This window comes from Rutilus rutilus, assembly GCF_951802725.1.
Source record: "Rutilus rutilus genome assembly, chromosome: 17".
Lineage (NCBI taxonomy): Eukaryota > Metazoa > Chordata > Actinopteri > Cypriniformes > Leuciscidae > Rutilus > Rutilus rutilus.
The window spans coordinates 10,302,342-10,318,027 of record NC_140230.1 but is presented as its reverse complement, the minus strand read 5'-3'; the positions used below and the strand labels follow the sequence as shown (position 1 = coordinate 10,318,027).

General features: G+C 40.4%; 1 protein-coding gene across 2 annotated transcripts in view; it reads right to left on the bottom strand.

Annotated features, from left to right (window-relative positions):
- Window positions 1-8,477, bottom strand: part of LOC311276441 (uncharacterized protein) — a 10,228-nt gene extending 1,751 nt beyond the window's left edge. Inside the window, exons 1-4 of one of the 2 annotated variants that reach the window (XM_084386091.1) lie at window positions 8,288-8,477; window positions 6,172-6,548; window positions 3,786-3,861; window positions 3,410-3,488 (exon numbers count right to left, since the gene is read on the bottom strand). In XM_084386091.1, coding sequence (XP_084242217.1) covers window positions 3,410-3,488; window positions 3,786-3,861; window positions 6,172-6,546 — 530 coding nt within the window. In that variant the 5' untranslated portion in view covers window positions 6,547-6,548; window positions 8,288-8,477. Of the gene's footprint in view, window positions 1-3,409; window positions 3,489-3,785; window positions 3,862-6,171; window positions 6,549-8,282 lie in introns of both variants that reach the window. The other variant, XM_084386092.1, reaches the window with a different exon arrangement.
- Window positions 8,478-15,686: the final 7,209 nt, after the last annotated feature.

The window sequence follows — 15,686 nt, the reverse complement described above, 5'->3', positions numbered from 1 at the left end:
TATAACAATAACTTTTTACATTATGAATAATATTGAAAAAGTGAAAGTGACTGCAAAGTATGGTAGCCCATACTCAAAATTTGTCCTTTGTAGTGAACACACACACTGAAAACCATGAACACTCACCCAAATCAGTGGGCAGCCACTTTTGCTGTGGCGCCCGGGGAGTGATTGGGGGTTAGGTGCCTTGCTCAAGGGCACCTCAGTCATTTCCTGCTGGTATTGAGAATCGAAACCGCAACCTTTGGGTTACCAGTCTGACTCTCTAACCATTAGGGCCAAGACTGCCCATAATATGAACAATAACAATATTTTGAGCAATAAGTGAACAAGTAATACAACAATATAACTTTAGAGCATCTTAATCATTAACCTACAACATACTGTACATCTGGCTTACTTGAGTGTTCATCTTGAACAATTTCTAAAAACTACAATAATACTAATATGAAACCCCATTCCCAGTTTACATTAATTTAGTGTCTTCCATTGGATTATATCCAATTAAAGGGGTATGAATTGAGAAATTAAATTATTTTAATATTAAGCAGTCATTATAACTATGCTTTAAGTTTCAGAACTCTGCTAGTCCAAAAACAGCTTTTATTAAAACTAAGCTGCCAAAATGACAAATTTTCTATTTCCAGGTTATTATTAACGTACATAATAGAGATGAAAACATCGGCCAAGACTGCCTGCACAGAGACAGATTAACACTTACTTCTTCACTGGCAGTGGCACGTTAGAAGCAATATGCAGGAGAAATTATAAAACAGGATAATTGGACTAAAAATTGCATTACCTTCTAGACCTTCGATTTGATTTCGCCCTGCAGCTCAGGCTGGAAACCTGTACATTTTTCTATCCTGCTTCCGTTACAAATCTGCGGGGACCAATCACAAACTGGCTTATCCACCTGGCGCGCTATTGGCGGGTTTAACACGATGACGTTTCTCGCACAACCGTAAATCCAATTCCTTTTAACCTCTCGACGATGCTCAATGGCTTCTTTAGTTTAGCAAACAAATCGCTCGAGTGGGTGTAAATACCACTCACTTTCATGTTTTTTTTTTGCACAACCTGCAAAAATCGCTCTATGCCATTGCTGCTTCTGCAAACAGCTGATCAATGCTGCAACCAACACGTTTGTTGACACGTTTCCTGCCTGGAGTTTTCGCGTCGCTCTGCAAAGTACATCACCTGTAGTTGGTCTGATTGGTTGAAGGACTATCCAATTGCGTACAGAGTCATTTGAACTATGCCCGTTGATCACGCAAGAGGCGCAATCTTTTCAGATTGAACCTTAGGCTTAGGAGTCTGCTCTGTAGGTGCAATAGAAAATACAGAGCAGACTCCCAAGCCTAATGTTCAATCTGAAAAGATTGAGCTTGGTCTGGTGATAGCCAGACTAATTACCTTCCGAATTAACCTGTAATGTTTGGAAAGTGGCTGTTTTTTTATTTTTTATATATATATATATATATATATATATATATATATATATATATATATATATATATATATAACTATGTGAAAGGTTTCAACTCAGGATTTCACTAAGTATTCTTTGGTAAACTAGTCACAATTAAATGCAGGCTTTGTAAGTAACCGATTCTGCAACATCTGTGCTAATCTATGATCAGTGCTTTTTGATATGTGAAGAGTCATGTACAGCAGATGGTTTTTGAGGCAAAACTGTTTATTGCCATTTATGCGTCAGTAAATCAAGTCAACTTGAACTAAATGGTCAACTTGAACATGAAAATCATTTAAATGATGATTCAATTATATACATAGCTGCCAATAAGAGTTGTCTGTCAAGTTGCCTGCGAGTCTATCATTGACTTGTCCCCAAAACTCTAGTTATAATCAATGATGCTGTCTACACTGCACAATGAATCTCCTATTTACATTGTGTTTGCACTGTGCTAAAATGAAAGTATTCGTGAGAGATTAAAAAGTCGAGTTACAATGGCTCAACAGACATGACTGTGATCGACTACAATACACAGAGCTGCAACCTTTTATGAAATGGGAGTAGATCTAAATATAATGCTATAATCAACAATTTCCACGATTAATTATTTGTGGCAGCTATAAAACTAAAAGCATAGTAAAAGTTTTCAAAAGAGTTCCATGTGTAAAAATAACATCCTCAGTATTACCCATACACAAATATACTTAATACTTTCAAACAGAAATACTTAGTAATTATTATTTTTCTGTGACTTTTTTAAACCAATAAATTTCAAAGCTTTTTCAATTATTTAGGTTAGAAAATCAAAATGAGAGCAACATGCACAAATATCAAGCTTGACAAGCAGACCAGTGACCTCGTGTTCTGATATTCGCCCTCTCTCATCTGATTATGAGAAAGAGTTTGAGGCAAGAGGAGATAAATCTGTCTATGTGCATTTAGGAGGTTTGCAATGGTAGTGCATGGTAGTGCATCATAGCAGTGATATGAGCAATCAACACAGCAGGAGGCACAATGGTCTCACCATTCACTTTAGACTGAATTTATTATAAATAACTGAATAAATTACTGAGTTGAAATTCAATCAACAAACTGTCAAATTTGAAAGAATAGATCCTATGAATATAGTTGTTTTAGTGGCAAAAATATAAGTCAAATAACTGATAAAGTTAAATTGCAGGTTTTCCAGAAAATTAAATATGTTGTAAATTGTTTTGTTTTTTGTTTTTTTAAGAAAAAAAGTTGAATTTTCTTTCAGAAATCATTCTAATATTCTGATTTGGTGCTCAAGACTGTATTATTATTAATGTTGAAAACATTGCTTAATATTTTTGTGGAAACCGTGATACATTTTTTTTTCAGGATTCCTCAGTGACTAGGAAGTTCAAAAGAACTGCATTTATTTTAAATAGATTTTTTTGGTAACAATGTAAAAGTCTTCACTGTCACTTTTTATCAATTTCATGAGTCATTGCTGAATAAAAGTATCAACTTCTTATAAAAAGGTAGTAGTTAATCTGCAAATATAATATTTACAAATTAAATTACTTATTAATATCTGCCTGTTGGTTTTATTTTTAAGATACATTAAAATATGTTAATATATTAAGATATGTTTGCACTTGCCAAAAAGCAATGGCAGAAAGCAAAACTGTTTTGTAGTTAGTATGGCTTTTTATAGCAGTTTCTGCAGATTTTTTACAAAAGTTTGGTCTATGTCCTTAGAATGTCCTGATGTCTATACATAACAAGACTTTGCTCAGAAGATGGAGTCTCTAATAATGTCATAAATACTTGCAAACAAAAAGGTGAGATTATAAATAACAACTCTAAAATATTGCAATTCAACCCTGTTTGCGTATTCTCTCATGATAGAATAACATTTCAACTAATTTTATGCTAGAGTTCTTATTGATGTTCACACTCTCTCACCCAATATGTGGTTTCTGCAGCACTCCCACAATCCTCTGAATTCTGTCCATTGCAACACTCTGCTGAAAACTGCTCAGACCTGCCAATCACAAGCAGTAAATGTGTTTATGAAATCAGAAAGAGTCAGATTAAATCACTTCCTGCACAGGTTTATGTTTTCTACTTATGTAATGAAATGTGCAAAACCTGACTTTTGAAAAAAAGCAGTGGACTGCAGAAGAGTCAGAAAACAAGAGAACAGATGCAAATAAATTACCACACATAAAAAGGCTGATACACTCTAAACTACACTTTATTACAGGCCCATTACAGTGGTATAACTTCAAATAAAGAGATGTTAAAGACTGGACACAGAGACAGTGTGCTTTTATCTCACCTTTGTCAAATCTTCCTTTCTTCAGTCCATTTAGAAGCTCCAGCAGAGGCCGAACAAAACCCTGGAGCTCTAAACACTGAGGAGGAGAGAAAGACACCATCATGTGATATTCAAACTAACTCTCTAAAATCCTGTTTGCATCTGATATTAATATCCGTTTCATGCAATCCCAGCATAAGTAAACAGCACTAAATTCAGATGTAAATGGGGTCAAAAGGTTCTGGTGAAAACACTAATGCATCCTGATGTGTCCTGGAAGATAGTGAAGGACCACCAACTTACCTGGCAATCAACATCTGTGCAAAAACAAAGGTTTTAAACATTGCTGGCCATGTGTGTCTTAGACAGATAAGAACCATCTGTTCTCAGAACATCTTCTGTTTGCCAAGCAGATATAAGCATCTGCTAAATGAATAAATGGAAAGGAATAAAAGTAGACCATGTCATGTGAAGCATGCTCATCTTATGTTCATTTAATACAGGTACTTGACTACATAACTATGAGTCTTCAGCTCAAAACATTGTTTGCAGAATCAAAATTCAGGCACCTTTGTGATAATCACTGTGCCGACACGATGCACAGCAATACACTGATATAGTAAACTGAGAGGTTAGCAATAGCAAGCTAGCTTTGAAAACATGAGATCCCACCCTCACTTCAGAGCGTCTCCAAAGCCACGCCTCCTCCAAAACACATGAACGCACACAGCAGAGTCTGCAAAGCGTCACGAGATGAGAGATGGCGTTAAATTACCTCATGTCTCAAAGACCTACAATAATAATGAACGTAAACAATTTACAGAGCTCTTACTAGTACCACCCGACTGCTGCAGATTCATTTCGGCACTGATAGTGTTGAGATAGAAGCACATACATTAAAAGAGTCTGAGGATGAACGTCATGGGTTGCCATCTCGTAATTTCAGTTACGACATAGCGTGAATGCAGTATAAGCTCGTTGTTTTGGTTCAGGAGGAACTGTAAAAGATGACTGCTGTTTGTTTACTGTGTCAACAACGCGCTGATGATGTGTGATGTCTGTGCGAGCAGGGAGGAAATACATATGTGATCTGTGCTGGCAAAATGAGTCGCAATGAGCAAATTTTCAAAAATGAGTTATTGTTATTTTCACATACTCCATTAAAAAACCTTAACAACAATACTTGCCAAGACAGATATTTTGAAATACTGTTATTCTGTGCATGTTGGGATTGAGCGCGTCTTTGTGCGCACGCTTCGGATCTGTCAGTCAGCGTGAGTAAGATTGTTTTGTTTACATCAGCATGAGTTTGAAAATCACATTTTATTGGTTCAGACCAAGCATGCCACACAGGTCCTGAAAAGTTAAGCCAAAACGTCTCGATCACCCCCAGGTGGTTGGTTCCAGTATAGGTCATAAACCCCGCCCTCCCCATGAAGTCTATTGGGCGCGACGGAAACTAAACAATCAAATTACACTTCAAATAATTTTTTGTCCAAAGATGTTTTCTGTCATTAAGTGTTCGTTTTTTAAAACAAGTTTGGTCTTAGTTAGTTATTTGATGCTATAAAAATGGGAATGTGACGTCATGATTGACAGCTGTGATTGACAGCTTCTCTAAATGAAGTAGTCATTAAGGCACCAACAGACTTTTTGCGGGATTTTCGGGAGGAGATTGGAGCTTCAACTTTAATTTCTAGATGTCCATAACTGTTTATTTCACACAGTAAACTTTGTACTAACCATTTCTGCGAGAGTGTGGGCGGGACCTTGAAATCGCGGCTCAACTTCACGCTCAGTACTTCGCAGACTCGGGTTCTTATCAGCCATATTAGGACTTTGGCGGCTTCACTTTTCTCCAATGGAAGAGAGTGAAGGGGCGTCGTCTATCTTTTTTTACAGTCTATGGTTCAGACTCATGCCATTGAGAATTTGCTATGAATATTCACAAAGTTTACATTATTGACATTTTTCACTTGTTTTGCCTGTAGCTCGTAATTAGCCCGTGCGCATTCTGACTCATTTTGCCAAGCACGGGTCACATATGTTGACAAGCAGATAGGACATCATATTCGGTCCGAATGCAATGATTGGACGAACATTTTTTAGGTCCTGAGACTTCCACAGAAGAAATATGTACATGTTTAATATTTAGTCCACTTCTATGCTATCAGGATGTGAAGAGTTTCAACTAGTATAACAAAAAGTGTTTATAAAACAAATTACCTACCCTACCATTAATTCAAAGACCCTCAAACACAAGTAGTCACAGGAGTCATATTTGTATTGCATACAAGTACTAGTGGTAAAAAGTACTGGGTCTCAACTGACTACATTTGATTGGAACACTCGAGACTAATGTTAATACCAGGTGTAAACTATTGAGAATTGGTGGAAAGATTCTCACCTTACGAGCAAACAGCAGGTCTCCTTCAGTTCCTCCATTCTTCCCTCGCTCACTCTCAGAGATGCTACAACCTAATCCAGATGAAGACGAGGAGGACAGGGAGAGAAATGATGAGATGGACGAAGACGCTGACCTAGCATGACTGTTGCCCTGTGTCCTCTCAGGGTCACTGAATCCATCACACGCCCACTGAGATCCAGGACGCTCCTGCTCTCCGTTCATACTGTAACCACTTCTGTTAGAGAGACTGGACTGAGACGAATGCCTGTCCCTGTCCTCCAACAGGTAAACATTTGTCTCATCATCACTGAACAAGAAACTGTTGTTGGAGCATAGTGAATCCGGTTGAGAGGAAGGAGATTCTGAGGACTGCATGACTGTGGGAAAGAGATGGAAAAAATTATCTAGAACAGAAAAAATGCAAGTAGGCAAAAAGCTAATTTGCACAAATTGTGGAGCCCGAAAGTGAATTTTGAATTTAACACATTTTTAAAATTCCAAATGATTTTATCAGCATACCAATTTAAGTTAAAATGAGACACTTACATGAATTTCTGATTGTCTGTATTATGTACGATTGGGTTTGCTTTAATGACAATAACACTTTATGCCATAAATGTTCCAAAGACCATCTTGTGTGCTTTAATGCAAGCAAGGAAATCTGACCTTTTGTACCACAGACTTCCCATTGGCAATGTCACAAATTTTATCACATTTTATTAGTGACCTTCAAATTGTAAATATGTCTTTTTCATTTATCAAATGCTATAATTTATTAAATGCTAAAACTATTGATTTCGAGATTCAAATTAGATTTGAAAACCAAGGTTTTCATTATAGTTTTTCAGACCCTACTGCATATTCCAAAATAAACCCAATTTCAATAAAACCAATGTCAATATTAAATTTATTTTCATCCATAATGTTTTGCCTGAGCCATTACAGAATACATGGGGTCTGTCTAGAGTAGACCCTCTGAGATCAGAGAGAAGCGAGGAGCATGCAAGCCTGTGCAAGTGTGTAAGTGTGTGCACGGTTGTGTAAGTGTGTGTCGTCTAGAGCAGGAAAATAGGGGGAGGGGTGCAGTGGGATGCTTTAAAACTAGTGGTTAAAGAAGGCAGCTAGGGTCTCTCCATTTCTTTTTAATTTTCTTACTCCTCTCCTCCCTCTGGCAAACACACACACACACATAAGGATAGGGGCAGGGGCAGGGGCATACAAACACCCAGAGACACAACACACACACTCACTTTTCACTCGCTCATGTCGCCCGCCCCTCCCCCAACCATTTTTAATATCTCTCTTTTTCTCCCTAGCTCTTTCTCTTCAAGTGTGCCTCTGTTCATTGCAAATCCATAGTAAAAACAAAGTATACATCTCTCCTCCTATATTCCTCCAATCTGTTTCTCTGTCTACCTTTCTTGTTTCTCATTCAGACTGTAACTCTCTGTGCTGCTCAGACAGTCAGCAGCAATGAAAATGACAGTTAGGGTCACTTATGGCTCCACTTCAGTTGTTCTGTACACACACACACACACACACACACACACACACACACACACAGTATATGTCGGCACTAACTCCCTAAATTCCTCTGCATTGTTATGTACTTCTTGACGAAATCTCAATTATTTTCAACTTTATTTCCATAAAAAAATAAAACATAAAATAAAAAAACGTTTACATGTATTGCTGTTTGTGTGAGATACGATAATGTCTGGGATGTGATTCTATTTTAAATGTAATCGCAATCCCGACATTATCATTTGTATATACAATTTGATGTATTCTTAGAATACATGCATGTTATACAAATGATAAACAGTATCCTTCTTCACACTCACAGACACACACACACACACACACACACACACACACACACACACACACACACAAACACACACACACACACACACACACACACACATTATTGCACGTGACTTAAGTTATACACACACACACGCCGAGTTGCAGTAATAGGACAATTTCAGATAGATGCGGACTATATCAAATAACAGTTTAACAATCGAAAATGAGCAATGCAAATAGGATTCTCCTACTATGCCTGAGCAATGACATGCTACCTAATAACGAATTGTTTTAAAACATACCTCACCTTCGAGGGCGCCTGTAAAAGCAACGCAAACCCTTCCCGACGATCCCTTCTACTGTATCCCTATCCCACAGTCTCTCTCTCTCTCTCTCTCTCTCTCTCTCTCTCTCTGCTCCTCACTTCCCGAGTGTCAACATGTGCATAGACACACGTGCCCAATTTAGTGCCATCCACGCACAGACTCTCGTTGGCCGCTGCCGTCAGATAGTAACCATTTTATTGGTCGACACTATAGCCAGTAATTGCTCCGCTCTTCTGCTACTGGCCAGTGAATGACTCGTAGCTCCGCCCATGCGTGTCGTGTGTGTGTTGGCAAACTTGGCATGGGAGCAGCCGACCCGAACTGTAAACACGCGCAGGTCGAAAAGATACAGTAGCCTACGTGCTGAGTGTGTGTGTGTGTGTGTGTGTGTGTGTGTGTGTGTGTGCGTAATGTACATTCACGCTTATGATGGGAGATAAGATCATTACGCAAGACAATCATAAAACCGTAACTTCATTCTCATTATCACGTGGTAAGCGAAAACCGAAAGACAGTTAATCTTACGGACCCAAGACAGACCAGTCACCCGACACACGTGAAGTCTGTCTTTAATCTCATGTAGTTCATAGGAACAAGGTTTCGTTTGCACAATAGATGTAGAAGTTTTGTAGAAGTCATCTATCTTTTTACATAATATGCGTTTGTACTGTGTAGAATTATTTTGTATAAACAAACACACACACATGCATGTAGGCTATATTTTTTAAGAAATATTTGCACGTCTATACTGTATATATTTATATGTATAAATATTATTATATATAAATTTAAACATTATATATATAAATAACACATTTTCTTATATACATGCATGTGTGTGTATTTATATATACAAAATTATTATACACAGTACACACACATACAGTATTATGTAAACACAAACTTTTATTTTGGATGCGATTCATCGTGATTAATCGTTGCCCAGCACTAATGCACACACACACACACACACACACACACACACACACACACAATATATATATATATATATATATATATATATATATATATATATATATATATATATATATATATATTACCTTAATCCTAACTCCAAATTTTACATCTTTAACCAATTAATGATTTAACCAATTTATGTATATTTGTCGTGAGTTTTTTGGTATTATTCTGGGGAAATTTTCTTCCTCATAATTTTTGAACACCTCTTCCATTGTGAAATCAGAACTAAGACTCAAATGCAAAAGTAGTAAAAAGGTATCTGATGCGACATGAGTAGGCTAATAAGTTAAATAATATTGCAATCAAATCACTGATTCTGACCATTCCAGAAGACATTTAAACTGGCCTGTATCCCTTTAAGAGCAACATGCACATGGACGTGACCTGCAGCCTGAGAGATTTGTGAATGAAATCCATAGCCACGCCTTTAATACGTACTCGGCCAATGAAAATTATGACAACCATTATGACACGCCCTACTCGCCAATGATCGGCCAATGGCGAGACCTTCATGGGTCAGGAGCGTTGCGTAAGATTGTGCAACGGTTTCACGTTGAAACAGATCATTACGCTGTGAAGTTTAAAATGGAGGAAAGGTCAGGAACACCAAAACTGAAACGTTAAATCATGTATCTTGGGCGGTTTTTAAAAATGTATTATTTTATTTATAGACCCGTTAAACCTCAAATGTGTCGAGAACAGGGGCCTGATGTATACACATTGCGTACGCACAAAATGGGCATCGAAATATGCGTGCAAAAGCACATATCGGGATAAAAAAAAAAAAAAAAAAAAAACTAGGCGTAAATTTGTGCGCATGCATGTGGGATTGAATGAGTGCACTCAACAACATCCACTATGGTTTCGGACACCACTACAAATGGCCGTCCCATCAAATAGCGCATCTATTTGAGGTTATGGGGACGATTTCGGATTCAGCCCATTCATAGCCTATTCATTATTTTGAGAATAAATCACATAATAGTGCATAATATATTACTTATGTTGAGATTGAATCGCATGCTTGTAGCTACCTTATGTTCAAAGTCAAAGTTTACTATTGAATAGTGATAATTGATAATTGATAATATGATCATTTTATTTTCTCCAACAGCTCATATACCTATGGGATTTTATATATTTTATCCAACAACTTATTTGCATATAGAATAGTGCATAAAACAAATTCATACGTAAAAAGGGGTTTAAATAATAAGCTCCATGGTGAATTCCAAGTGATCAAGTGCATATGGCAAGCCGTTTTAGCAATAAATACCCTTGGCTGCATAGGCTACTAGTCTTAATTTAGTTTTGACTAGTCAAAATATACATTCGAGATATCTAATGCTATTTTGACTAGTCATATTCATCCATTGACATCCATTGGAAAATATTTCTGGATATCTTTAAATGAGTTTTGACTAGTTAGAAATTGTAATTAAAGATATCTGTAATTGATTTTGTACTAGTAAAAATTATAATTCAATATATCTCTAACTGCTTTTGATTAGTCAAAATCAAATTGAAGATATCTTTAATTCATAATTTTTAAAGATATCCAAAATACATTTGTAGATATCTGAAAGTAATTTATTACTAGTCAAAACTTAATAAGAGATATCTTGAATTGGAATTATTCCTAGTCAAATCTCAAACAAAGATATCTGCAATTTTATTATGGATATCTAGATCTGATTTTTGATTGAAGACCTTTCTTTGGAGATATCTGCATTTAGCTTTGTGACTAGGAACAATTTCAATGTAGATATATGGAATTAACATTTTGACTAGTGAAAAGTCCTTTATAGATATCTGAAACATGCATGCAAATTTACCTTTGGTAAGCCACACCTTAAACATTTTATTAACCAATCCTACACGGGAAACTATCTGACATTTTGTCTAAGAATTGTAATAAAGGTCTTTGGGTCATTTTAAACTGCTTTGTACAGACGTAATTTAAAAGTATATGAACATAAAAGGATTTTCTTCCTATTCTATATCTTAAAGTCAGATAATGTTGAGATGTGCATGCTGTGGATTAAATGTAGCCTTTATTCCCAAACGAACACATTTAAAATAAGTACGTATTTGTATTGGCCTGATGTCTGGTGCAAAATTTGCTATATTTTAAGAACTTTACAATGCACTGGCGTTCATCACTGAACACAGCAAAATATCATCATCATCATCATCATCATGGATCTCTTGCTTCTAATACAATACTCCCACCTTGTGGGTTATTACCGTATGACATAAGTAAACCTGTATCAACACAGAAAGCACAAATCACAATCCATACATCACCTAATGTACTAATCAATGTCATTAATGCCAGTTAAACCTTTTATTAATTGCAGTCTTTTTCAAATCAGCCTTCACCTTTTTTCACTGGGTCTGCCTGATTCTCAAACTTCTCTTGTCCGTCACATGTTTATTTGTTGTTTTTCGCGTTTCTGGTGTATAATTCCATTGTTCTTCACTCATGCACTGTAAATGATTTCTGTTGTTCTCATTACGAGAGATTCTCTCGTACTGCGTAGAATACGCTCGGGAGAAACTCCTTTTCCACGAGAATACTGAAGCCAAAAAATTATCCTTAATTTTGTATTAATGTAAAACGCGTTGCGGCAGCATACAGACATAGGCGAGGCAGCTCGCGCGCCTATAGGCTGGTCTGCTGGCAACTGCTTAAAGACCCACTCCGATGAAAATCATGTTTTTCTAGGTGTTAACATGTTCTTGTGGCATTTTTCTGATGTTAGAGGACATATATTGAGAAAAATAAGCTCAAAGTTGTATTTCTGAGTATTTCTGCATTCAAATGGCTGTGAATCAGTAGCAGGCGCTAAAATGCCAGCTAAAATAGACTGGAGTTGTGACATAGTAACTCCACTGGGTGGGGCCACAAGCTCATACTCCCCTCCGCCCCCGCCCACTCAGGTTCTGAGGAGTAGAGAAGACGATGGCGGATCAACACCTATGTGCGGTAGCGGGTTGCAATACTAACTGTACGTTCACACCGCCGCCGACTTGAGCAGCAAAGAAGCTCTGGCCGCCCTGTCAAGGACGCTTGTCAAAAAGTACGAGGAAGCTTGTTGACACTTTGGCCGCTCTGAAGTAGCAGCATTCTATGTTCGATCATGGGAGAGAGAGAAGTGCCACACCATGAAAAGTAAACAGAATAAACAAGCAATACATTGACACTAGAAACCTTTTATAATGACAGCATTTGTATAACCGTTTTGGTCACATTATTATTTATTATTATTAGTGAGTGCGCGCGCGCGGCCGGGGCTCTCTCTCTCTCCTCGTTCTTATATGCCCTGTCAAACTGGCAGGACTTAAAAACACATAATGATAAGCTTTCACTCTGTGATGGTTAAACTGCTATTAATCCGATAACGATAGGAAACCCAGCAACGGCGATGATCAGCTTCTCCTCCGTTTTCTCGGAAGCTCAAGTCGGCGCCGGCGGGTGTGAACGTACAGAGGAGAGGAGGGGGAGGGTCGTCTCCGTGCCAACGGCTCCGCCCACAACGCAGAGGCGAATTGCTAATGAGCTACTGCCGCTCTGCTGAAGCGAAGTCCCAGAAAACGGCACAGGTTTTGTGATTTTGGCTAAAAACGGCATAATCATCATTTAAAGACCACTGAGAATGTTTAAAAATAGCTCGAAATATGATCGGAGTGGGACTTTAAGCCTATCGAGCGAGACCTAGAGTGACGTCAGACCCAATGAGGGCGCTTTGCGCCCTCTGCGTCACGTCCCGCCGAAACGGGCGTGGCTTAGGTCTATAAATACCGCTCGCAGGCTTTATATCTCTGATTTTTCATCCTTCAGCGAAGCAACTCACATCGCTGGATCCGAGAAGAAGCCGCGCTGTTGAAGAAGCACTTCAGCGGGACGAGTCGAGAAGCTGCTGGCCGCGCCGCCTTCATCGCCTTCCTGCTGCGCTATCCGGCGTTATATCCTTTTCTCTTCTACTGTGCCTTGTGTGTGCTCGCCGCCGCGACACACACTCTCATTGCACTAAAAGAGCCGGGCGTCTTTTTCAAGACGCCCCTTTCCTGAGGATCACGCAGTTCTCGCGCTCGCTGACGGCGACTGCCCTCACTGCGAGATAGGTACTGCCTATGGTGACTCTGAGGACTCACCTGGCATCCTTCTCCGAGACTGCTCCTCCGCCCTTCCAAGCCGCAAAGCTCGCCGGTTCGCCCGCTTGCCTAGCCTGCTTGGGGGATGATACCTGCTCGCCCTCTGTTCGAGCCGCGCAAACCGCGCCGTTCACAGGGGATGTCTGGAGCGGACCGTCACGGGGCTGGCTTTCTCTCTCCCTCTGTTCGAGCCGCGCAAACTGCGCTGCTCACAAGGGAGGCTGGAAGCGGATGGTCGGGGTTAGTTTTTCTTTACGTTACAAGAAAGCTACCCTACCCCTGCGCCCCATTCACGCGTCACTCACCGGCGAAAGGAGAAAAGTGTTTACAGTCCCGTCGAGACCGGACTGACCTAATTTCTCACACATGTCTCAGTTCCCTGATCAGGCGACTGGAAATGTCTATACTGCAGCAAACGTGCCTGTTTTTTAATACACTGGCGAAAGGAGAAAAGAGTGTTTTAGTCCCGCTGCGGCCGGGCCGATCTCAATTTATCACACATTTCTCATTCCCCTCTGAAATTCAGGCGACTGGAAATGTCTTTATTGCAGTGAGCGAGCCTGTTGTTACACGCACGCCTGCAAACAAACGCCAGCATGTTGACGCTCTCTGATAATACTCGCGCTGACTGAAATCCTATGTGTCTTCCCCTGTGGGCCAGTGGCAGATTCACAGATTTCCGCACAAGAGACCCGTGTTCGATCCCGGGTCTACCGGCAAATAAAATTATGCCGTCAATGCTCGCTCTGTCAGTTCCCTGAAGAGGCGACTGTAGATGTGTATTTTGCAGCCAACGAGTGCGTTGTACAACCCCCTCGCCTGCACCCAAACCTTGCCGCTCGTCCAGTTCCAAGAAATGTGACTGGTCCAGCGTATTTAGCAGCCAACAAGCCGGTTCCATTGCCCGCTTGCCTGCACAAAAAAGCCATTTTTACGGCTACCCAGATAAATCCCTTAAAGAGTGTATTTTCTGGTGTCCCGGCCACGGCCGACGGTGTTTTCATGTGTAGAAAAAATGCCCACTACTCAGTGCCCATTCCTACACACAAGCACAGCCCTTCACACAGGGCTCGCGCACATAAAATCGACTCAGATCGATTGCGCTTTAAACGTAGCAAACGTGCCCACTACCTAGTGCCCACAAACGCTACTTCCCACATGTCTCACGGTCTCTGTAAATACAGGACCAGTATGCATACGCTCTGCTCACGCGAGCAATGCTGTAAAAGTGGTGTATGTGCCCGCTGCTCTGCGCCCACGCCCACACACAGACATGAAACTAGCCCAGCCCTCCCCCTCTCAGTTAGACACTGCAGAGGAGTCGAGCGCGGGCATTCTGCCCGCTGTTATCAGCGCGCCCCCTGCCTCAGATGTCATGAGCGCGACGTTTATGTCACAGCACACAAAAGCCGCTGTATCGCGAGCCGATCAGAGCGTGCTTCGCATCCAGCCCCTAGCTACTCGCGCACTTGCGTGGGAAAAGCTTCCCGGGGTTTCGAGATGGGTGCTGAACATCATAAAAGAAGGCTATTTGCTGCAGTTTCGCCGGCGCCCTCGCCGCTTCATGGCGCGCGTCGAGACCACGGTAGAATCGAAAGTAGCTCATCTACTTTGAGCCGAGATTCTGAAACTGTTGAGCAAAGGGACTATAGAACCCCTATCTCAATCTCAAAGCGAAGGGGGGCTTTACAGCAGATACTTCCTGGTGCCCAAGAAAGACGGGGGTCTCAGACCCATACTAGATCTGCGGCAGCTGAACAGAGCGCTTCTGAAGCGCCAGTTCAGGATGCTCACGACCAGAAAAATCCTCGCGCATGTCCGCCGAGGGGACTGGTTTGTGTCAATAGATCTAAAGGACGCGTATTTTCAAATACAGATAGCGTCACGTCACAGGCAATTTTTGAGATTCGCCTTTGAGGGCCAGGCATATCAGTACACAGTCCTGCCTTTCGGCTTGTCCCTGGCACCCCGTACATTTACGAAGTGCATGGACGCAGCGCTCGCACCCCTCAGACTACGGGGTATACGAGTGCTGAACTATCTGGACGACTGGCTGATTCTAGCCCAATCTCACTCGGAGCTCGTAGAGCACAGGACCATTTTACTCGATCACCTCGAGAATCTCGGTCTCGCAGTGAACTGGGAAAAGAGCTCGCTATTCCCCAGTCAGATTATATCTTTTCTGGGAATAGAGCTGAACTCGCTGCTAATGACAGCACGCCTGTCATCTCAGCGCACACT